At 50.1% G+C, this 24,322-nt stretch overlaps 3 protein-coding genes across 3 annotated transcripts in view; 2 read left to right on the forward strand and 1 right to left on the reverse strand.

The window, feature by feature from the left end:
- Nucleotides 1–24,322, reverse strand: part of Cnksr1 (connector enhancer of kinase suppressor of Ras 1) — a 460,720-nt gene that overhangs the window by 269,499 nt on the left and 166,899 nt on the right. The gene's annotated exons all lie outside the window — the stretch shown is intronic.
- On the forward strand, nucleotides 11,924–20,129 carry Zfp683 (zinc finger protein 683). The gene is given in 6 exon segments (NM_001447025.1): nucleotides 11,924–12,026; nucleotides 12,936–13,060; nucleotides 13,556–13,766; nucleotides 14,692–15,359; nucleotides 16,738–16,866; nucleotides 18,648–20,129. Coding segments are annotated over 5 exon segments (1,431 nt in total). The 5' UTR covers nucleotides 11,924–12,026; nucleotides 12,936–12,946; the 3' UTR covers nucleotides 18,957–20,129.
- Nucleotides 20,882–24,322, forward strand: part of Crybg2 (crystallin beta-gamma domain containing 2) — a 31,591-nt gene continuing 28,150 nt past the window's right edge. The window contains 2 exon segments of the mRNA NM_001431159.1: nucleotides 20,882–21,043; nucleotides 23,279–23,348. Coding sequence (NP_001418088.1) covers nucleotides 20,931–21,043; nucleotides 23,279–23,348 — 183 coding nt within the window. The 5' untranslated portion in view covers nucleotides 20,882–20,930.

Genomic DNA, 24,322 nt, shown 5'->3' on the forward strand with positions numbered 1-24,322 from the left:
CTCTTTCTCCTCTTTCTTTCTCTCTCTCTCTCTTTCTTTCTCTCTCTCTTTCTTTCTTTCTCTCTTTCTTTCTTTCTTTCTTTCTTTCTTTCTTTCTTTCTTTTTTTGGAGACAGGGCTTTTCTGTGTAGCCCTGGCTGACCTGGAACTCCTTCTGTAGACCAGGCTGGCCTCAAACTCAGAGATCTACCTGCCTCTGCCTCCTGAGTGCTGGGATTAAACACATGTGCCATCACATTGGTCCGTGTCCTGACTTTTTTTTTGCTTTTAAGTCTTGGAACTCAAGTCAGGTAGTGGTGATACTCCTTTAATCCCAACACTTGGGAGGCAGAAGCAGGCAAATCTCTGTGAGTTCAAGGCTTGCCTAGTCTATAGCGCCAATTTCAGGACAGCCAGGGTTACACAGAGAAACCCTGTCTTGAAAAACCAAACCAAACCAAAAGAACCACCAAAAAAAAAAGAAAGAAAGAAAGAAAGAAAAAAGAAACAAACAGAATACTTGTAACTTAGGTTGACCCAAAATTTCTAATCCTCCTACATCAGCTTTCTTAGTCTTTGAATTATATTTCTGCTCCACCGTGCCCAAAATAAAGACAGCTACATTTTGAGGCTCATATTAAATCCCCAATGTGTTAGAAGACAAGCGAGCCTACAGCGTGGGGTGGGGCATTCTCACCTCAAGGGGGGACCATTGGCCTCTCCATCAGGGAAACTTCAGATAGGGAGACAGTTCTTGCTTTTAGCACATCAGATCCCCTGACCTTCTGGTCATTAGCCCCGCCCCCCTCATTCTGCTCCCTGGTCCCCTCCAAACCTGGAGGACCCTTTAGACTCTGGGCATGTCCCCTGTCTATGCAGGAGGGCTTGCGATGTTGGAGCAAGGGTTATAGTTCTTAGGAACTTCGTGGGGGGTTCTTGGAAGTGGGGGTGGTGAGAGTCTGCTTCACAGTGGCTTCTACTCTTTCCTCAGAGGCTATTTAGGAAGTGACACCTTCTTTTGGCCTACCACAGCCCTCTCAGACCCTCCCCACCTTGCTGTCCCCACAGCGGCTCTAAGAGCGGAGGGAAACCACAGACCAGAAGCTGAATGAACTGCTCTGTGCAGGAGAGAGAGGTGCTGCGGGGGTGGAGAATAAGGTCCTTGGGAGCACAGAGTTGGGGTGGGGCTGGGGGTGGGGTCAGAGGCTGTGAGGAATCCCCTGCCCTGGCTCTAAGAAGGTCCTGAGGAGCAGGTTTCCTCTTCCTTCCACCCATTATTTTTTTTAGTTAGTTACTACTCTCCCCTCCCTCTCCTCATCTCCACCCCCCCGCCCCCTCCCCCGTCTTTCCCATCTATGATGGGAACCAAGTGGATTCCCATCCAGGTTGGGAGGGCGAGCTTCAAGATACCCCTGAAGCACATTAAGGTCAGAAGGAGGCCAGGACCGGAGTGAGATGCGCTTCATTTCCCACTTCCAGGTGCCCCTCTCTCAGCCAGGAATCCGTGGAAACCAGAATTTTCTAAACTCTTTCCAGGAACGTCGCTTGTGAAGTTGGGCGTATCTCTGTCTCTTTCCCTCCCTTTCCAACCCCTCCACTCTCTTAATTCTCTATCTTCAGATTTACTTTGTTTTGTTTATATGAGCGTTTTCCCTGCATTCACGTCTGTGTACCATGTACATACCTGGAACCCATGGATATCTGGTAGGAGAAAATGCACGCATGGCCTGGCGGGCAGCCTACGTGGCACACTGTACTTCTTTTTTTTTTTTCCGGAGCTGGGGACCGAACCCAGGGCCTTGCGCTTGCTAGGCAAGCGCTCTACCACTGAGCTAAATCCCCAACCTCCACACTGTACTTTTATTTTTTTATTCATTCATTCATTCATTCATTCATTCATTCATTTATTTTTTCGGAGCTGGGGACCGAACCCAGGGCCTTGTGCTTGCTAGGCAAGCACTCTACCGCTGAGCTAAATCCCTAACCCCCACACTGTACTTCTAAATAAGACACGTGGCACATTGTGCTCCTGCAGTCAGAACACTGAGTTCTGAAGTAGCGTGAGTAGCCGCTACTGTGAGCTGGTCCACAGAGGAGTCTGAATTCTCCACGTCTCCCTAATGTGATTCTTTTTTTTTTTTTTTTTTTTTTGGTTCTTTTTTTCGGAGCTGGGGACCGAACCCAGGGCCTTGCGCTTCCTAGGCAAGCGCTCTACCACTGAGCTAAATCCCCAGCCCCCCTAATGTGATTCTTAACTGCACACAGACCCTGGCTGTATGAGCTCCCACTATCCAACCAGAGGTAAGGAGCTAACCACGTGGTATGCCTGGTTGCTCACTAAAAGCAGAGCTGTTCCTGTCTCCTGAGTGGTCTCTCTCCTCGCCCTTTACCGAGCCATTGCTGTCTTGTCTAGGGTTGCCCTGGTAATGATGGTGGATGTCAGAAAGGTTATCAGATTCCCTTGAACAGGAGTAACCATAGAGGCACCGTGTGCGACCATAGAGGCACTGTGTGGGTGCTGGGAATCAAACCCAGGTCCTCTGGAAGAGCAGCAAGTTCTAACTGCCGAGCCAATTCTCCAGGTCAATTTTTTTTTTAAATTTTATTTATTTATTTATTTATTTATTTATTTAGGTTCTTTTTTCCGGAGCTGGGGACCATACCCAGGGCCTTGCGCTTCCTAGGCAAGCGCTCTACCACTGAGCTAAATCCCCAACCCCAATTTTTTTTTAAAATGGGGACACATACGTGAATAGTGAACCCCGTGATACACAGTTGGTATTGATGCTCCATGATTGTCGCTTATAGAAAAGGGTTTGTCGTCTCTGAGTCTCCTTCTATGTCAACTGTCACAACAGTCTGTCACCACAGCTTTCCCAGGTCACATTGCCCATGGGCTGTTCCCAGGGAGGGACACAGAAAGCTTTGGGTTTTTTCATTTGTTGTTTGGTTTGGGGAGAGGGGCTGGTTATATAGTCCAGGCTGACTGGAGTTCGGGGTCCCCTTTCCTCAACTGATCAAGTACTGCTACAGATGGCGCACAACTCCAGGTACCCGCTACTAAAGCAGATTTAGAGAAAATCTGTGCTGGTTCTGCCTAAAATTACCTTATCACGCTTATTATTTTGTGATTTTATTATTTTACGTGTATGGGTGTTTTGCCTGGGAGTGTGTCTGTGTATCACATGCATGCTTCTGGTGCTAGGGACTAGGGGGTAGGGAGTGGGGACTAGGTGACGGGTGAGGGAATAAAGGCAGGAGTAGTGGCACAAGGCTTTCCCAGGCAGGACAGTCTTTGTGAGTTCTAGGCCATCCAGGGCTACACAGTGAGACCTTTTGTGTCTCACACACTCACAGAACACAGCATGGAGGTGTGGCTTGAGAGACAGTTTTAGTGGTTAAGCACACTGATTTCTCTTCCAGAACTGCGGGGTTTGATTCCCAGTATCCACATGGGGGCTCACAGCCATCTCCGAGTCCAGCCCAAGGTAATCTGAAGCTCTCTTTGGCCTCCATGGCTACCAGGCACACGAACTGTACATACGCAGGCAAAATACCCATACACATAAAATACTCTAAAAGATAGATCAATGGATGGATGGATGGACGGCCAGCCGGACAGACAGACAGACAGAAAGACAGACAAGTATATTTACCACTAACAATTGCCTTGCATATTTTCAGAGTTTTGTTTTGTTTTGTTCTTCAAGACGGTTGTTCCATGTAGCCCCGACTGTCCTGGAACTCACTTGGTAGACCAGTTGGCCTCGAACTCACAGAGATCTGCTTGCCTCTGCCTCCTGAGTGCTGGATATAAAGGAATACACCACCACTACCGGGCTAGAATTTTTTTAAAAGGGTGCGCGCCACACTGTGTCTTTGGTTCTGGCATCAGAATATTGTTGACTTAATAGACTATCATAGTGCTCCCATCTCTTCTATATTTTTGGAAAAATCTTTGAAGCCAGAGTAACATAGTAAGACCTTGTCTCAAATAAATAAATAAATAAATAAATAAATAAATAAATGAATAAATAAATAAATAAATAAATATTGAGGTTTTTTTTCCACCCTAAAAATCGCGATTTTTCCTATTTTAGAACAGTGAAGACCTTTGGCAGCACTGACTTCTAATTATGCTGTAACACAGATGCTCCAACAATGGCCCCTGCTCCCGGCTTTGCCTCACTCCTGGGCCTCCCTGCTACATCCGTGACACTAAGTCTGAATGCCAGTCACTGCTCTCATTGTTGCTTATTCTCGGGCTGCCTTACTACTCCTTGTGTTGAAGCTATTAGCCGGACCCTCAGTCTTTGGATGCTCAGCTGTAAAATGGGGACATAAGGGGTTGTTACTGTCAACCATGATGATGGCTCGTATGTGACGCGAATGTAAAGAGGTTTGGCATATAGGAGGCCCTAACTAAATCCACCATCTGCTTCTTCCTGGCCATCGCAGGATCTGGTATGTGGATGTCCATTATATCCAGTCTTCCTTTTCTGGTGGCTCTAGAGGTGGCCTCTAGTTTTCCCCCATGCCCTGCTTCATTGGATCCCGCGGATCCGTGCACACAATAGGTGATGCTTCCTAATGGCTAAGAGAATGTTAGCTCTTTGGATACGGGAGTGGGGAATGGGGGGAGGTGGCTCAGTGGATAGAGCCCTTGTGTGCCAGAGTGCAGTTCAGAGCCTCCCAGTTTCATAATCCCAGCTCTTGGGAGGTGGAGCTAGGGGATTCTCTAGAGGGAGCTGGCTAGTGACCAGCCATGTCTGAAAGCTCTGGGCATAACTTAAAAACCTTGCACAAATGAATAGAACTGAGAGGGGAGACTCCCTCAGCGGCTGCCTCAGACCTCCACATGCACATTCGCACCAGCACGCGTAAGCGCGAACCTGCATAGCCTTACGCATGCGCACCACGCCTGGGGAGGATTTGAATCCCAGCAACGCGGCTTCTTCTTTTTTTTTTTTTTTTTCTTTTCTTTTTTTCGGAGCTGGGGACCGAACCCAGGGCCTTGCGCTTGCTAGGCAAGCGCTCTACCACTGAGCTAAATCCCCAACCCATGGCTTCTTGTTTCCAACCCTTGAGGTTGGTGAAAATGAGAGGCTCGGTGAAAAGACCTTGGACGTCACCTGAAGACATGGTTGGACTTTGGGTACCCACTGGTGGAGGGGAAGGATGCAGGAGGCCCCCAAGCCTTTCTGCACAAGTGAGAGCTGGAACACCGTATCTCAAGATCTCTTCTTCACCCTGGGGTGTGAAGTCAGGGCCCACTCAGGGCATCTGACAGACTGACACTTATGCTGCCCTAGGAAATAAGTGGGAAGGTGTCAGGCAGAGGGAGGGAAGGTGTCAACCACAGAACAGAGGAAGGGGGGCTGCCCTCTCACCTGCCCCACCCCTGTAGATCATAGCATGGTCCTCAGAATCACATCCCTCCTAAATGTCTGCTTCTCCCTCCGGGCCAGCCACAGGGCCAGGCCCTCTCCTGACCTGGAGTGCCCGCATGGTTCCCTCAAAGATATGCCTGTGACAGAACTCTGGGAGCTGCGTGCAGAGCCAGCTGGCCCTTGGATGCTTAGCTCAGCCCTGAAGGTGACAGTGACTATGGGACAAAGAAGGCCTTGAGGAGGAAGCAGGATTTACCAATGCTACCATTACCTCCCTAAACTGTGCATGCCAGCTCGACTCCCAACTCTGCTTTGCGTTGCCCCACAAGCTCTGCCCTCACAGCCATCTTGTCCTGATGTTGAGTCCACAACCTCCAGCAGGCCCTCTGTGGGATTGTCTGCAATTCCAAGGTCTGGGCTGTGTGAGAGACAGTCCACAGGAAGCAGTCCAATGCCTGGTGTCTCACTGGCAGGCGATAAAAACGTGAAGGAGGGTGAGGGCTATAACTGGCGTGGTTGAGTGCTTACCCAGTGTGAATGAAACCCTGGGTTGGAGCCCCAGCACCACAGAAAAACAGACATGGTGGCACATGCCTGCAATCCCAGTAGTTGGGACTCAGAAGCAGGAGGATGAAGAATTCAAGGGCATCCTGGACTAACAGAGACATTCAAACAGCCAAGGTTACATGAGATCTTGTCTCAGAATATGTGGACGAGGGGTTGGGGATTTAGCTCAGTGGTAGAGCGCTTGCCTAGCAAGCACAAGGCCCTGGGTTCGGTCCCCAGCTCTGAAAAAAAGAAAAAGAAAAAGAAAAAGAAAGAATATGTGGACGAGTAAGTGACAGGTTCTTGAGGGATGCCAGGTGCTAATTTCACAGCTCATCTCCCTAACCCTTAAACTGGACCTCTGTCCATTGTATCTTGATTTTCCCTGGGCATTTTATGGTCTTTTATCTATCATACCAACCTTATAGAGCCTATATATTCCTTCTCCTAGGGGACTTTTCAACACTAACTTAATGTGATTTTTAAATAGATATATATTTATTGAAATACATGCATATATGTATACATATGTGTATATACATATATTTAAGGTTTACAAGTTTTTTTTTTTTTTTGGTTCTTTTTTTCGGAGCTGGGGACCGAACCCAGGGCCTTACGCTTCCTAGGCAAGCGCTCTACCACTGAGCTAAATCCCCAACCCCAGGTTTACAAGTTTTATGTGTATGTATACACACACACACACACACACACACACACACACACACACACGAGTTCATCCAGTGAAATGATTCCTACAATCTAATAATAGTCAACGATTCAACATTAGCGTAGTCTTCATGACCACGGTGACTCTGTGTGTGTGTGTGTGTGTGTGTGTGTGTGTGTGTGTGTGTGTGCGTGTGTATGCTGAAATAGGCATGGTGACACACATCTGCAATCCCAGCTCTTGGGAGGTAGAGGAAAGAGGATTGTGCTTCAGTCTCAGCTTGTCTTCTGCAGTGAGTTAAGCGCCAGCCTAAGCTGCTTGAAACTTGGTCTCAAGGCAACCAAACCAAACGCACATGTAAAAATGTGCTTAAAATAGATGAGAGTCCCTGAGTTCAGTCTCCAGCACCACACACAAAACGTATCTAAAATCTGACACTCAAGGCTAACTCCCAAATTCCAAAATTCTTTTTTTTCCTGTTTCTTTTTAAAAATTTAAACATTTATTTTTATTATTTTATGTGCATTGATGTTTTGCGTGCCTGTGTGTCCTTGGGAGGGTGTTGGATCCCCTGAATCTGGAGTTACACACAGTTGTGTCCTTAACCACTGAGCCATCTCTGCCGCTCCCCTTTTCTCTTTCTTTGTTTTAAGATTTTTTTTTTTCGAGACTAGGTCTCACAATGCTGGCCAGAGCTCTCTTACATAGGTCAGGGCGTTGGCCCTGAGCACACAGAGATCCTCCTGCCTTTGCCTCTCTGATGCTGGGATTAAAGGTGTGTGACACCAGGCCCAGTAAGTTTATGGCGGTGCTCATGTGCAGGTAGGCTCTGCAGCCAGAAGAGGGCGCTGGATCTCTTGGAGGTGGAGTTACAGGGGGTTTCTAGCAGCTGGGCCAGATTCCAACTCTAGTCCTTTGAAGAGCTGTTCCCCTATCTCCCCAGCCTCCCTCTCCCTCCTCCTTCCTTTTTCTTCTACTTCTCTTCCTCCTCCTCCTCTTGTCCTTCCTCCTCTTCCTCTTCCTCCTCTCTGTTCTTTTTCCATTTAGAATTCCCAGGTGGGCCTAGAACTTGGGAGCCTCCTGCCTCAGCTTCCTGACCGTACCAGTTGGCCCTGCTCTCTCTGGTACGCTCAGCCGTCCTCCTCACTCTGTCTCTAGGGTTATCACCTTACAGAACTGCAGCTTCGCCTGCCCTTTGGCTCACCTCGAACCCCTGCAAACACTCCTTCCCCCTCTGTCCCGTCTTCTCATTTGGAGTTCTGTCACTTTCTCTTATTCAGTATGGGTTGGGAACTCTAGCATCCATCTTGACAGGTCATGGTGCTGATGGGGTGAGGCAAAGCGTGTAGAAATGTCTTACCCAGTTGCTGGCACTCGATGGGGGCTGCCGTGCCATGAGGTGGGGCACTGCGCAGAATGGATGGGGGCAGACTGCGTGGGTTGCATGAGGGCACTGGTCTCCAGCCAGGAAGGGGTTAATGAACAAAGCCATAAAGGAGAACTCAGTCTATCCCGGTGCAGCCCTGCCCTTTTGAACCCTCTAGGAGGCTGTCTTAGACCCTTGCCTAACACTAAACAGTTACTCACTTGTTCCAAGCGCTTGCTGGGGCCCAGGCCCTTCCTAAAGGGCTTTACACTGATCATTTTGAGGGAATCCTGAGGGGTTGGGGATTTAGCTCAGTGGTAGAGCGCTTGCCTACAAGGCCCTGGGTTCGGTCCCCAGCTCCGAAAAAAAAAAAAAAGAAAAGAAAAGAAAAGAAAAGAAAAAAGAGGGAATCCTGGACAAACCTCCAACAAGGCAGAAATTGACGGATGATGAAACAAGAGAGATTAGGAGATTTACAGTTGCACGAAATAAATCTAGCCGGGCCGGATTAACCACTCCATACAGACTTGACTCTGCTGGGGCTCTTCCCTCTCCCTGTCCACCAATGGGGGAAGACCATAAAGGAGCACACCCCTGCAAAAGAGCACCACAGGAGCGCTACCCAGCCAGGACAGAGTAGGCAACAGGTGTGCAAGGCGTGACATGAACCAAGAGAGGCACCGCAGCGATGCTGGGGACAGAAAGAGAGCGGATGACAGGCACCCTGTAATTAAACTCACAGATTAAAATCAAAACGTGGAGAGATGGCTCATCAGTTACGAGAACTTTCTGTTCCCGGTGCCCGTGTTAGCCGCCTGACAACTGTCTGTAACTCCAGTTCCAGAGGGGTGTCTCCTCAGGGACCTGTGAACACCTGCATGTATCCACATATATGCACACAGATAAAAATAGTAAAATAAATCTAATCCCCCCCGCATCCCCCCCAAAATCCCTCAACAAACTTAATGTTCATTCACCCGTTTACTGGTTCATTTGCCCTAAATCACATTTAGAAATTGCAAGTTTGAGCAATAGTTGAACCTCTTTTAAAAATATTAATAGAAGTTTTGTTGTGCAATAAGAAAAAGGGGCGGGGCAGGCAGTGGTAGCACATACCACACACCTTTAATCCAAGCACCCAGGAGGCAGAAGCAGGCAGATCACTTATTTCAATCCCAGCCGGGTCTACAGAGTGAGTTTCAGGACAGCTATACCTCCTCCATACCTGGCAAAATAAATATTTTTTAAAATTTAAAAACAGAAGAAGAAACTGGGTTGTAGAACAAACCTGTAATCCTAATTACTCTGAAGACTGAGGCAGGAGCATGGTAAATTCAAAACCAGCCTCCTGTTATGTGGTGGTTTCTTCCTCCATTGAAACACTCTGTCCTGTAAGGAAGCTCCTTAAGACAGCAGGTAAACAACTCAAAATACGTTCAGGAAGTCCCTCGAACTGAGCAGATTCATTAGGCCCCGCCCTCCCAGAATAAACAATGAAGAAGACATGCAGACCAGACCATCTGCTAAGCAGACTGAGACCAGACCAGCTGCCTGGAAGCAGAAACCAGCCAAGCTGCCAGGAAGAGGTTTAGACCAATCAAGGCACCAGAAAAGGATGCTCTGCAGCTTGTTGAGCTTGCGGTGTGCTCCAGGTCCTCAGTAACTCATTGGTTCACCAACGTGGACTTGGGAGGTTGGCATCCATGAGGATGTATGTCCCCAGGAAAAGTCTTGTCACACAACAAACACCCGGGCAACTTAGTGTGATCCTGTCTTTTAAAAAAGTAAAACCCAGCTAGGCTGGTACAGGCCTTTAACATCAGCATTCAGGAGACAGGCAGGCAGAGTTCTGAGGTCAAGGCAGGCTTTGCCTACATTGCATGTTCTATGCCAGTCAGGGCTACATAATAAGATCTTGTCTTAAGACAGACAGACAGATAGACAAGGGTTAGGGGAATGGTTGGATGGGTAAAGTAAGACCTGAGTTCAGATTTCCAGCATACACAAAAAGCTGGGTACAGAGGCCCGTGCCTGCAATCCCATGGGGAGGCAGAGACAGGATTGTCTCTGGTACTTACTGGCACCCCCAGTGTAACTAAATTGGCAAACTCTGGGTTCAGTGAAAGATCTTGCTTTGAAAAATAAGATGAAGGGGCTGGAGAGATGGATCGATGGGTAAAGTACTTTCTGCTCTGGTCCAGGACTGGAGCATGTTTCCGAGCACCCATACCGGTGGCTCCTGACTGCCTGTAACTTCAGATCCTGGAGGATCTGGCTGCTGTTGTCTCTCTAAGCACCTATACTCATGTGCATGCACACATAAACATATACACATACACACCCATGCACATGCACACAATGCACTCAAAAACAAACATTTTAAAAGTACATGTATGAGGGGTTGGGGATTTAGCTCAGTGGTAGAGCGCTTGCCTAGGAAGCGCAAGGCCCTGGGTTCGGTCCCCAGCTCCGAAAAAAAGAACCAAAAAAAAAAAAAAGTACATGTATGTATAAAAGTATACATATAAAAGAATATCTGTATAGGATGGAGAATGATGGAGGAAGAAACCTGATGTTGACCTCTGACCTCCACATGCATGTGCATAAGATTCGAGTACATACAGATGCATGTACATACAGATGCCTGTGTACACAGATGCCTATGTACACAGATGCCTGTGTACACAGATGCCTGTGTACATGGATGCCTGTGCACACAGATGCATGTGCACGCAGGTGCATGTGCACACAGGTGCACACATATATGTACACATGCATGTACACAAACACACCCCCAAAAAGTAAAGAGAAGGCTTGAGATATTGCTTAGTGGTAGAACACTTGCTTACATGTGCAAGGCCCTGGGTTTAGCTCCAAGTGGGCCAACGAATAAACAGCAGGCAAACCAGAGAAGGGATAGTAATGACTGTCAGGACCCAAACCCCCAGCTCTCTCTGGTATGCTAAGCATGAGGAACTCCCATTACCGAGAGATCCTAAAGTCTAAGGTTTGACACTAGAACCTTTTGGCTGGTTGCTGTGTGACTTTGAGTTTCTTATTCCCTCTGAGCCCATCGATCATGGGAATAACCAAACCAACTCCTCAGATCTGTGGTGGAGATTAGAAGGGATAAAAACCTGAAGGCCCTTGTGCAGGGCCAGGCACATGGCATGCTGCTTGCGAAAGTAGCTGTTTGCTCTGATGTCTGGGAGATGCTCACCTTAGACCTACTGCTACGTCTTCTAGTCGGAGTGTGTGTGGGTCACATGGGTTTCCCATTGTAAGCTGGAGAAGCTGCCCCGGGAGAGAGAGCCTTTGCCTAACTTCGCACAGAGGAGAAATGTATCAGGCAGACAAACAAAAGGCCAGCTGTAGAAGTTCAGAGCTGGGGTTGGGGATTTAGCTCAGTGGTAGAGCACTTGCCTAGCAAGCGCAAGGCCCTGGGTTCGGTCCCCAGCTCTGAAAAAAAGAAAACAAACAAAAAAAACAAAAACAAAAACAAACAAACAAAAAAAAGCCGTAGAAGTTCAGAGCTGCAATCTTGGAACTGAGAGGTGGAGGCAGGAGGATACCAGGGTTCAGAGCTAGCCTGGGTTCTAGAGGGGGTCACGAGGCTAAGCTACATGAACTCCTGTCTTAAAACAGCAATAGCACATAGTATATCAATAGAGGTGGGGACAGCCAGGACCACAACCAAAACTCATATCCTAGTCTGAGTTGTGGGTGTGGTAAATGTGCATCCAGTACCAGTGCTCGGGAAACAGATAAGAAAGGACCAGGAGTTCAAGACCAGCCTCAGCTACAGAGACCTTATTTCAAAAAGAGGAAAAAAAAAATCCAAACGAGAAGATCGTGCCCTAGGACCAAAGGGGCTTGGCATCCTGCTCAGAACCCCTCTCTTTCTTTCCTGGAAGTCTATTTAAGGCAACTTCAAATGTGTTGCATCTTCCTGTCACCCCCTGGGGCCTCAGATACAAGCACCGCTGCCTGCCTGCACGACCTCTTTCCTTTCCAACCAGAGAGGGCTGCTGCAGAACCCATTGAAGAGCCCACAAGGCCAGCTGGTACTCCAGACTACGGTATTTGAGACCCAAGGCAGAGCAACAGTTGGGAGACAGGGAAAGAGCAGGGTGTTGGGGGTCCGAGTCATTGGATTGAGAGACATCTGGGGCCACTTAGGAGAGGAGGGTGGGATGGCATCTGCCTAGCTAAGTTGACCACTATATTGCGTGGCCTCAGATGAAAATGTCAGAGCTGCAGGGAGCCAACTGGCATCCACCCGGGCATCTTCTTGTCAGGTTAGGCAGGTAGCACCTCGGGCATCTCTCAATGTTTCCTAGTGTTTCCCAGAAGGCCCCCTAGGTGAGCCTGGGTGTAGGAGCCCCTGGTTGGTATTGTCTTGTTCTCCACAAAATGAGCAGGCTCCTCAATTCTCAACAGCCTTGAGGAATCCAGAATGTGTCCTCAGAACCCTCATGAGAACTTTCCTCTTCCTTTAATGTCCTTCCTGCACTTTCCGGGAAAGAGTCATCGGCTTCTGCATGGCAAAACTAAGACAGTTGCCAGTCAGATGGTGACAGTACAAACGGGAGGCAGAGGCAGGGGGATCTCTGAGTTCAAGGCCAGTCTGGTCTACAGCGCAAGTTCCAGGACAGCCAGGTACTCAGCGAAACCTTGTCTTGGAAAAAACAAAACAAAACTAAACAGACAAACGAACAAAAAGACACACATCAGCTAGGACATACCCATTTTTCTTTGCTTTTTCGGAGTCTCCCCTTCCTCCCGAGTGCCTGAATTATAGTGTTCCCCACTATGCTCAGTTTATGTATTGCTAGAGATCAAACTCAAGGCCCCATGCACACTCGGTTTCAAACCGAGAAACGGAGGCCAGGAAGACAGTGACTTGCTCACTGCTTTACTTCGCAGTGGGTGGGCCATGCTAGGTAGAGCCTTCTGAGCTCACCTCCACGCTCCCGCCTCCCCATCAGGTAGTGGGACCATGAAGGCAAAACCAGCTACCCAGTTGGGTTGTTGCTACAAGAGGAAAGCCCTGGATGGTTTAGGAGGCTCCCTGTTCTCCAGCCTGGACTTCCGGCACTATCAAGATGACCAGGTAGGGTGGGACCTAGCCTTCTCTCTGGGAATGTCTGCCAATTACTAAGAAGGGCGGAAGGCATGAGTGGGTTAGGCCTCAGAGGTCCCGAGCACATGCTTTAGGTGGCTCAGATTGTCTTATGGACCAGAAGAGGGTAGACCACACAAGACTCGCAGGATGAGTATGGACTTGGAGTACTGAGTGGGAAGGGGCTCAGAGCTATCACGTGGGGTTTGCACTCTTGGATGAGGAATTTCCTCTAAGTTTACTTTGATCCCATTCAGAATAACCAAGAGATGAATACCGGGGTAATCAGGAGTGGGGGTTTAGAGGGAGAACAGGACAAGTTATACGGAGAAGAGGAGACAGTCAATGAACAAAGCCCTTGGAGAAACCTTTGGAGAAGGGAAGGAGAGGTGCAATAGGTGATGTCCACGGCTTACCTATTCCCCTCAGAGTTTATCCAAGAGACTCCCAATTCCAGATCCTCGAGCCCCTTTCTCTGCTTCCCAGGTCTGCTCAGCTGACACTTCTCAGCCACTCCCAGACACAATGGATGCTCGTGACTTACCCTGGAGTGAGAGGATGTGCCCCTTACCACTGGCACCGGCTAAGTCCTCCTTGCTGGCCTGTCCTGAAGGCCTGGACCTACGCCTGTGTGCCCTGCAGAAGACACCGCTAGGCAGAGCCTCGCAGGATCTCGGAGAGGATGCCTCAAACACTAGTGAGTCGGGGGCCTTGGGGCTGGATCTGGGAGCTCTGTTGAAGGGGACACAGGCTTGGGGATGCAGAGGGGACTGGAACTCGGTCACTGGTGAGGATAGAGCCCCAGGCACACTTTGCTGCCTGTGTCCATGGTGTGCAGCGGGAGGTCAGAGGACAGCCTGCAGGAGCGACTTCTCTCCTACCATGTGGATTCTGGAGCTTGAACTCAGATTGTCAGGATTGGTGGCAAGCGCCTTTTCTTACTAAGCCATCTTGGGGTCCCTATTATTTTTAAATTTTTTTTGTTCACTTTTACTGGAACAGGATCCCATGTAGCCCAGGCTAGGACAGGATCCCATGTAGCCCAGGCTAGGACAGGATCCCATGTAGCCCAGGCTGGCCTCACACTTACTATGCAGTCAAGGATGACAATGAACTCCTTCCTGATTCTTCTGCCTCTGCCTCCCAAGTTCTGTGACCACAGGCATGCACCCCATTGCCCAACCAAGAACTGAACATCTTACTAAACGTACTTTAAAATTAGTCACGTGTTTGGCAGCTGCCCCTTGGGACCCTTAGGCAACCCCCTCTTGACCCATGACATCCAGTTTCTTAGTGTTAATCTGGGACCTTTCCCTTAAATTTCAGTTTGCCTCTCTGCACACTTAACCTCTCCCTGACGTTAGTGGGCTGTGCGCCGGATCCCTGTCCCCTCTCCCTGACGTCTAGTGGGCTGCTCATAGGGTTTTCCTCTCCCTGAACTTGTCAGTCACTCCCTGCACTTGGGCAGCTTCTATTCTAGGCTCAGTAGCGGTGGGGAAACTGAGTCCCAGAGGAAAGGGCCTAGCCCATGTTGCCCCATCATCTTGCAGGCTCTTTCCCAGCTCGGAGCTCTTTGCCCCCAGACAGTGCAGGGCCTGATGATCCTTCCCTTTCCGGTTCAGGACAGCAGCCACCAAGCCTGTACAAAGCATCTACGGACATCGAGAAACTCACAACCAAGGACCCGCGGAACAGAGAAGAGATGGGAAACCAGCCAGAAAGAGGCGCCCACCCAGCCCTTCCTCCTCATACCAGCTCCTTCCCAGAGGCTGGGCTGGACAGAAAGAGCCTTAGTCCCTTGACCTTCTGGCCCTGGCTTCCTCCCACTTTCATCTCCAAGGAAACCCCCATCCACATCTACCCCATCTTCCCTGGGTACCCACTTTGGCCTCTCCCTTACCTATTCACTTATGGGACCCAACCTTCTGCCCAGTGTCCGTACCTCTTCATGCTGCCACCGGACTCCACATACCCCACCACGACTGGGGCTGGCTTGTTTATGACAGCTAATGGACCTGGACCCCATACCCCCCAAGAGAAGACCCTGCTTCTCTACTCAGGAGCTTTCCAGAGTGCTGGCCACACCCTATACTCCCAGGTCGGGAGTCGGAGCTCTAGAGATGCCTTGACCCCAGGACAAGCTGGTGTGACAGCTCCTGCAAGGCAGGCTGTGCCAGGCTCCCGGGCAGGTGTCATAGCCCTGCCCTACCCTCTGAAGAAAGAGAATGGTAAAATCTTATACGAGTGTAACGTGTGTGGCAAGAACTTTGGGCAGCTGTCCAACCTGAAGGTATTGGCTTCCCAGGTCCTGCTATTTCTTCTTCTTCTTCTTCTTCTTTTTTTTTTTTTTTTGGTTCTTTTTTTCGGAGCTGGGGACCGAACCCAGGCCCTTGTGCTTCCTAGGCAAGCGCTCTACCACTGAGCTAAATCCCCAACCCCCAGGTCCTGCTATCTTCTGGTGACTCCTCTCTTGCCTTTCACCTTGCTTTCAGAATCAAGTCCTGAAATCTGGAAGCCACTTCTGGAGACCTCCTAGGGACAAGTGGTCTTGAGGTTTCTCCCAGGAGTGGGGAGGGAATAAATTCGGGATAAACCGAGCACCACCTGGGCTTGGTGGAGCACACTTTTGATTCTACCATCCAGGAGACCGAGGCAGAAGGGTGTCAGTGCAAATCCACAGTCAGTTTGGGTGATTTAGTGAGTGTCCATCTAAAATAAAAGTGGCAGTGATGGTGCACACCTCCAATCCCAGCCCTTGGGTGGCAGAGGCAGGCGGATCTCGGTGGATGTGAGGCCAGTTTGGTCTTTAAAGCAACTTCCAGGACAACGAAGTCTACCTAGTGAGATCCCATTTCAAACAAATAAAGAGGGGAAGTGAACATCAAAGTCTCTCCCATTCCGAAAGACTGTGTGTGATATCACCCTATTTAAGTTAATAATGGGGAAACTGAGGCCCATAGTAGACAGAAACTTCCAGGGTAATCACAATTTATTACTAGTGGGTTCAAGCTTGGATTTCAGTTTCTTGGAATCAACTACTAAGCTCTCTCCTAGCTAGCATCCTCTCTGGGTTCCTAGTGAAGCCTCTTTATTGCTTTTGAAGGTTAAAAAGAGAGGGGGAACGGGTAGGTTTTGGTGAATGGAGACCACAGTCTTACAAACAGCCTTTTCCAAGTGGGATCCCACAAATAAGGCCAGATGCTGTAGGTGTCATCTGTGTAAGTGTCATCCAGCCTGGGCTGCCCATAGCCACTCACTGTTAGCAAGGACCACAAGCTATATGCAGGTTACGGTTACTGGAGAAACGAGAGTTAGCAAACCTGCAGATTCCTGGCCTCTGGCCTCAGATTTAGTGACTCAGCAGGGCTGGGGGGACAGCCCCTAGAACCTGCACTTTTAGCATGTTCCTAAGGTCAAACTAATGCTGGTTTTCTGTGAATTGTACTTGAAGTGGCTGCTCTAGGGGATACCTAGGGTTCCTTTATCTAACTTCCTGAATCTCTGCTATGGGGTAGACCTGGGTCCTGAGAGCGTCTGGGTACTAACTTTTGAGGGAGTGGTAGAGTGACCTGGGTACCAGCAAGGGATCCTGCAGACGATGTGGGTGGAGATTTGGAGTGGACTCGGCCCTGTTAGATGTTCTACGAAGCTGGCAAACTTTCTTCCAGGTTCACCTGCGTGTGCACAGTGGGGAGCGCCCGTTCCAGTGTGCCCTGTGTCAGAAGCGCTTCACCCAGCTGGCCCACCTGCAAAAGCACCACCTGGTGCACACCGGGGAGCGGCCCCACCAGTGCCAGGTGACACCCTTCTCCCCTTCACATGTGCACTTGCAGCTTGGTGAGGAATCCTAATGCCTGGAGGGGTGGTGCCTGTTACCTAATCCCGAGAAAGTAAAGATGGGGAGGAGGGTGTAGAGGGTGGGAAGGTGAGCAGTGGAGAGAACTGGTGTGCGCATGTGTGAATGTGCGCGTGTGTATGTGTGTGTGAGTGTGTGTATGTGAGTGTGTGATGTGTGTGAGTGTGTGTATGTGTGTGAGTGTGTGTATATGTGAGTGTGAATATGTGAGTGTGTGTGAGAGTATGTGTATGTGTGTGAGTGTGTGTGTGTGAGTGTGTATATGTGAGTGTGTGTGTGAGAGTATGTGTATGTGTGTGAGTGTGTGTGAGTGTGTATATGTGTGTGTGAGAGTGTGTGTGTGAGTGTGTGTATGTGAGTGTGTATATATGTGAGTGTGAATATGTGAGTGTGTGTGAGAGTATGTGTATGTGTGTGAGTGTGTGTGAGTGTGTGTGTGAGTGTGTATATGTGAGTGTGTGTGTGAGAGTATGTGTATGTGTGTGAGTGTGTGTGAGTGTGTATATGTGTGTGAGAGTGTGTGTGTGAGAGTGTGTGTATGTGAGTGTGTATATGTGTGTGTGTGAGAGTGTGTGTGTGTGAGAGTGTGTGCATGTGAGTGTGTGTATGTGAGTGTGTGTGTATGTGAGTGTGTGTGTTTGTGTGAGTGCTGTGAGTGTGTGTGTATGTGTGTGAGTGTTGTAGTGTGTGTATGTGAGTGTGTGTGTTTGTGTGTGAGTGTTGTGACTGTGTGTGTATGTATGTGTGTATGTGAGTGTGTGTGTATTTGTGTATGTGTGTATGTGTGTATGTGAGTGTGTGTGTTTGTGTGTGAGTGTTGTGACTGTGTGTGTATGTATGTGTGTATGTGAGTGTGTGTGTATGTGAGTGTGTGTGTATTTGTGTATGTGTGTGTGTGTGACAGAGAGAGAGAGAGAGAGAGAGAGAGAGAGAGAGAGAGAGAGAGAGGATGGTCGCAGGAATAAGTGATGTTATAGAAGAAAATGCAGCCGCGTGTCTATGCGTGGAGAATAATGAAACTGAAGACCCGTCCCCGAGCACGCATGTCCTCTCCTACCTCTGTGGTTGTTGAGGGAGCCATAACTTAAGCTAGGACTCCAAGGAGGGAAACAATCAGAACCATGGGTTCCTTCTTTGAGTCTGCCCTCATCCTTTGGGAGGGCAAGCAGGGAGTCTTCCTTTGACAGGGGCAGAAGTGAGAGCAGCGTGGTGGTTCTGGGTCTAACCTACAAAATCAGACTACGGTTCAAATCCTAGCTTCTCCTTCCAACTTGTGTGGCCTTTGGCTAGTGGCTTCTTTCCTCCGAGCCTCTGCTCACTTAATGGATTCTTGGGAAGACTATGCAAAGTCAGTGCCTGGCTTGTCCAGCACCCCAATAGATGCTAACTACACCCCCTGAGGCTGCAGCCCCTTGTGTCAGGGCTCTATGTGATTACCTTAGTTGGTCTTCTCTAATGGATGAGGATGAAAATCAGCGCTCACCTATTGCTGGCAGAGAAAGAAAGAAACTTTGAGGGAGGTCATTCATACAGAATCACACAGAAATGAAAAGAGAAAGCTAAGCCCAGTCCCGCAGGCTCTAGTCAGCAGGAAGAGCTTCTGGGTCTGCACTGACAAGGGAGATGGCTTAGGGGAGGTGTTTCCAAGGCGGGGAAGGGGTATGGAGAGAGTCCCTGAGCCAGGCGGAGGGCGGAGATGACTGGAGTACCCGTTTCTACCAGGTGTGCCACAAGCGATTCAGCAGTCCCAGCAACCTCAAGACCCACCTTCGCCTGCACTCAGGTGCCAGGCCCTTCCAATGCAGCATCTGTCCCAGTCACCTCACCCGGAATGTCTACCCTAAGCTGCACCCTAGGCTGCAGGCTCCTCAGCTCCATGGCCTGACCCACACCCACCTGCCCCTCGCCTCTCTCACCTGCCTTTCCCAGTGGCACCAAGGAGCACTAGATCTTGTGGAAGAGAGGAAGACAGGCTGGGATGTGGACAAGGTGTCCTCAGTATCCAAGGGAAGGCAGGGACAGACAGCTTGAGCGGGATTTCTCTGGGAGCAGAGTGTTGGCAATTAAAAGATGGTCTCCGGGTTGGGGATTTAGCTCAGTGGTAGAGCGCTTGCCTAGCAAGCACAAGGCCCTGGGTTCAGTCCTCAGCTCCGGGAAAAAAAAAAAAAAAAGATGGTCTCAGTGCTGAGTCAAGGCCTCCTGAGTGTCTCCAGTGGAGGGGAATGTCCCTGCCAGATCTAACCCCTCACTTGGGAATGGCAGGATACACAGTCTGTCTGGGGATGGGTCCATGCAGCCATCTGCCTCAGGCTGGGTTTGGGTTCCTCTCTCTTGCCTGTGATCTACCTGGGCCTGAGCTCTCCATCTCAACTCACCAAGGGACAGTGCTACCTCTCGGGACTGGATGAAGGCAGAGTGTGCTCCAGGGGGAGGAGGGACACCGGAGGCAGGAGGACCTCAGCGGTGACATTATTGTCAGCTGCTTTAGTTACCTGGTCTGATGAACAAAGCATCTTGAAGTAACTGGAGAATGAAGCAAGAACGGATTTGTGCATTGGCCAATCGCAGGACATGTTGCAGTCCTTCCTGAACACCTTTCCCAACATCTCCGATTGTCCCCTGGGTTCCTGCCTACCACTTTCTAACTTCAGTTCCTTCTCAGCTCAGGTAGAGGTCAGCTGGGATTACTTGCCATGATGGAGTGGGATGTAAGTCTCCCCCCCCGCATGGGGGTGAAAAAAGAGACATAAGATATTCCCCTGTCTGGGCTGGAGAGATGGCTTAGTGGTTAGAGCACTGACTGCTCTTCCAGAGGTCCTGAGTTCAATTCCCAATAACCACATGGTGGCTCACAACCATCTGTAATGGGACTTGATGCCCTCTTCTGCTGTGTCTGAAGACAGTAATAATGTACTCATATATATAAAATAAACAGGTCTTTAAAAAAAACACTCCTAGATACTCCTGTCCTCTCATGAATGACCCAGAATCATGATGACCCCTGTGCATCAGGACCAGAGGGCAAGGGACGTCCAGCTAATCAGGACTACAGAAAGGGACAAACCTGCAAAAGAGTGAGGCAATTGAGCCGCACCAATGGCCTACCTCCGGGGAAACCCCTCAGATGTGCGAAGTGTTCCTTTCCCTGACGTGTGAGCCTGGCAGGAAAGCGAACAGCCCGAACGGCCCTGAAGATCAGATTAGAAGCGCAATAAAAGAAGGCTACAAGGAATGACTCATTCCAAGCCACTGTGAGGTTCTTTGACCCACTGCAGCAGGGGGGCGCCAGTCACACCCCTGTTGGTTTCATGTGACCTCCGCACCTTCATAAGGAGTGAGAACCCCACTCCACGTGGTAGGTGGCACCAAGACGGAGAGAGAACCCTCCTAGGGAGCCCATCAGGCAATGGCAAGGTGGGCTTTGCCCTTCCAGCAACGAAGGCCCGGGCTCTGCTCACCTTTTGTCACCCCTTTAGGGTGCAGGGATGCCAGCCCCTTGGGTTAAGCCTGGCTCAGTTGGACCAGTTAGCGGAACTCTGCCCACTTCCTGCCTGCGCTCCGCTTCAGGAATCTAGCAACTCCCGGAAATCCCTAGGCTCGGTCTAGCTTTCTAGTCCCGGGGCTCCCAGACTCCCTTTGTCTTTGTGAACTTTTGTGAACAGGTCCAACTCCCCCGAGTGCGCACACAATGCCTCACCGATGTCTTCAGGGGCGAGCAGAGAGCAGGACCTCGGGAGGGGGAGGTCTGTGTGGCACTTGGGAGAAGTGCTCCAGATTGAGATCTGGGGTGGGCACAAGACCCTAAGGGCGCACCCGCAGGCCCAGGGCATGGACAACATCTGGATCAGGTTCCCCACCCGCAGCCCTAGCTAGCGAGGTCGTTGTTTGCTCAGAGGGACGGGCGGGAGGAGGCGCTTCTCTGGCCTGGACAGTGGATCCGGGTGGCAGGCTCAGCCAAGTGCCCCGCCGGCCCAAAGCACCAGACCTGAAGACCTAGATTTCGCCATGAGAGAGCCGCGCAAGGGCTTCCGAGCTCGCCTGGCCCGAGTCTTGACTGGACTAGGGGGCCGAAGGGAGAGGAAGGGGAAGATCTCAAAGGAGGCCAGACTCCAGGATAGGTGAGGGGAGGTGGGGAAAGGCTGGCCTAGGGGCACGCATTTGTGACTCGTGTGTTTATAAAAATGAATGAGAGTTCTAATCAGCACGCATGAGTAGTGACCGGGCATCATGATTTGGATCTGTGAACTGTGGAATTTCTTTGTGTGTGTGTGTGTGTGTGTGTGTGTGTGTGTGTGTTAGAAGATAAGGTAGTGGTATGTTTGTAGAAGCAGACTGGCCTTGAACTTGTACTTGCCCAGTCTCCCAAGTGCTGACATTACAAATATGCCCCACTACTTTGATTGTCCTCCTGTTGTTTTTGTTTTTTAACCTAAAGCGACTTTGACAACTTCCTGTCAGGCAAGCCACCAACCAAGGATTTTTCCACCCAGTAGGTACCTCCTCTTGCTGCCGGCCGTGGCAACCGCTGTGGACTTTGGTTCTCACGTCACCGGCCAATGTTTCTCTGGCCTCTGTGGTCCTTTGTTGTGAGTCTGACAGGTTCTGGAACGGTCTTTGACCTCAGTTGCCACGCATGGGTTTCTCACTGTCACCCCGGAACCTGGCAATGGCTCTTGACTATACCCACAATAAACCTTTATATGCCACTTGCTTCATGCATTCCCTGGATGATCTGAAGCAATCCTCCTGGCAGCCCAGGAAGACATATATCCCGTGTGACTCAGATCCCGTGTGAGGCAGAGGTTCAGAGACGGAAGTCACCTATCTAAAGTCACACAGGTGGGAAGACATGAGGCTGAGATACGCCCCTTAGCTGGCTGACTTCTGAAGGCACTTCTCCAAAAGCCCTGTTGCTATGCAGATGGCTGGAGCAGAAGCCAGTGTTGGCAGGCTATACGTCCCGTCCCGTGGTTGCCTGCCGGCTGAATAGCCTGAGCAGGTACCTTCACCTCTCTGAGCCCTTCGTGAAAGCTCAGAGTGGAGAACAGCCCTGCCTTGTGGATGGCTGAACCCGATGGCTTGGAGGGGATAGTGAAAATGCTGTCGGCCCCCATGGTTTGTAGGCCTCGAGCGAGCAGAGTGTGTGGTGCGCCGTCCGTACCGGGGGTTGGGTGTTTGTATGTCTATGCAGTTACTGGGCAATTTGTTCTGATCTTATCATGACGCAGCTGTCTTTAGGCCTGCTGGCCCAGGAGGGAAGAGGGTGTGGTGGGGGCAGCGGGGAGGGGATAGTATTGCTCTCTCACCCTAAAGAGGGCCCAGTCACCCTGTGCCTGGAAGCCTGAGTGCCCTGGGGTGTCCACACCCTGCGAGAGCTCTGCCCACTCCCACCTGGAAAACACACCCTCTCCCTTACCCTGTCTGGCAGAAACCTGCCCTATAGGCCTGATAGGTTCTCCTCACACCCTTCCCAAGTCAGAGAGGAGGCTGGCTTGGGGTGCAGGTGAGTCAGGAGTGAGGAGGGCAGGAGACGGACTGCAGGGCCAGCATGACAGTACATGCATGCCGGGTATATGGCGGGGGCCCCATTCCTCCCTGCCGTGGGAATGGAGCCCTGAACTGAAGCACAGGCCTCTGATCCTGGCTGATCACTCAGGGGAGGGGCAGCGGGTTGGGCAACACACGTCTAAGTCTCCCATTCGTGGAATGTCCAGTCAAGCTTTGGAGACGGGCAGTTCTGCTGATCCTCTGCCTAAGGCTCACAAGCTGTGTGACTCGAGGCAACTGACTTTGACTCTCTGTGCCTCTGTTTTTCTTATCTGAAGAATGCAGATGCTGACATTTTTTTTCTGAGGCCTAAAAATGACCAGATAGACAGGGACCTTAGGGTTAAGCCGGGCACACAGAGGGCTTTGGTAAACAGGAAATACTAAAGTCATGGGGTGGGGGGCGGAGTTGGGAGATAGCTCAGTGGTTAAGAGCACTGACTGCTCTTCCAAAGGTCCTGAGTTCAAATCCCAGCAACCACATGGTGGCTCACAACCATCTGTGATGGGATCTGATGCCCTCTTCTGGTGTGTCTGAAGACAGCAACAGTGTACTCATATACATGAAATAAACAAATAAATCTTAAAAATAATAAAGTCATCAGGGGACTGTGCTCTTGTGTGCATGTGTGTGTTAGAGAACTGGTGAAGGGAGCACAGGATGCTTCTCCGAAGGTTTGAATGGGAGATGTTCTGCTATTCTGTAGACCTTGAATTAGGTGGACAGGAGTCGCTAATCTCAGTCTGTGTGGACAGTGTTGGGACAGCAGAAGTTTCTTATTCTTTTTCCCTGTGCTTCCTTTTTAGGCCCTGGGGTGGCCAGAGCTGTCCTGACCTTGCTCAGAGTCAGGGCAGCACCAACGATGTCAGCCTCAAGGTAGGAGGAAACAAATGCAGGAGGCTGGGCCCAGGAGCTCTGGAGAGCTGGGCAGGATGAAGAGCCCAGACTTGTGGGCTCTCCCTGATTTTGATGCCTTGTGTGGCCCTGGACATCTCTCTCCTCCTCTGCTGAAGGGATGAAGTAGTATCTCTGTCAGCCATGGGGAGGAATCCAGTAATAGATGCAGAGAGGCCAGCAAAATGTCAGGGTGTCAAACGTGTGAGCATTTGATGCTGGAGAGACGGCTCCACGGTTAAGAGCATTTGTGCCTCTTTTAAAGGCCTGGGTTCTGCTCCCAGCACCCTATATCTGGTGGTTCACAACTCCTTGTAACGTAGCCATCAAAGAATCTAATACTGCCTGGACTCCATGGGCACCTGCACATATGTGCATGCAGCCAGATGCATGTACACATAAGTAAAAATTAATATCCAGTGAGTTAAAAGATGAAAGGTTCAAAAAACGAAACAGAAGTGCACACCTAGTTTTGGGGAGTGCAGGGGCATGCGGCCTGCTCTCAGAGACTCCTGCTCCCTTGATTCCTTTGACCTAAGTTCTTCTTTTGCCTTCCTTTCTTCCCTTCCTGACGTAGTCCCACGGAGGTATACAGGGTCTGTGGCTTAACCTTCTGGATGGTTTCCCTCTCTGCAAAGAGAACTGGAGCCATGAATAGAACAGTGAGAAGGGTTCTCCCTTCGGAGAGAACCTGCCTTCTGAGGTCATCAAGCATCCAAGTCCTCCCTGTGCGCCTCTTTGTATGGGTGGGTGCTCTTGTGCCTGGGTACTCTGCGTGGATTATCTCCGTGTAGCACATCAGGAGTCAGGTGCTGCTCAGCTCACACAGATTTACATACCGACCTATTCAGAAGTGAGGGTGTGTGTGATGCTCACCTGTGAGAGTGTGGAGGAGCTGGGGTTCCAACCCAAGCTGCCTCCCTATAACCCCTATCATGCTGTCTCTCGGATCTCTC

Source organism: Rattus norvegicus, chromosome 5 (assembly GCF_021556685.1).
Source record: "Rattus norvegicus strain SHRSP/BbbUtx chromosome 5, alternate assembly SHRSP_T2T, whole genome shotgun sequence".
NCBI classification, from domain to species: domain Eukaryota; kingdom Metazoa; phylum Chordata; class Mammalia; order Rodentia; family Muridae; genus Rattus; species Rattus norvegicus.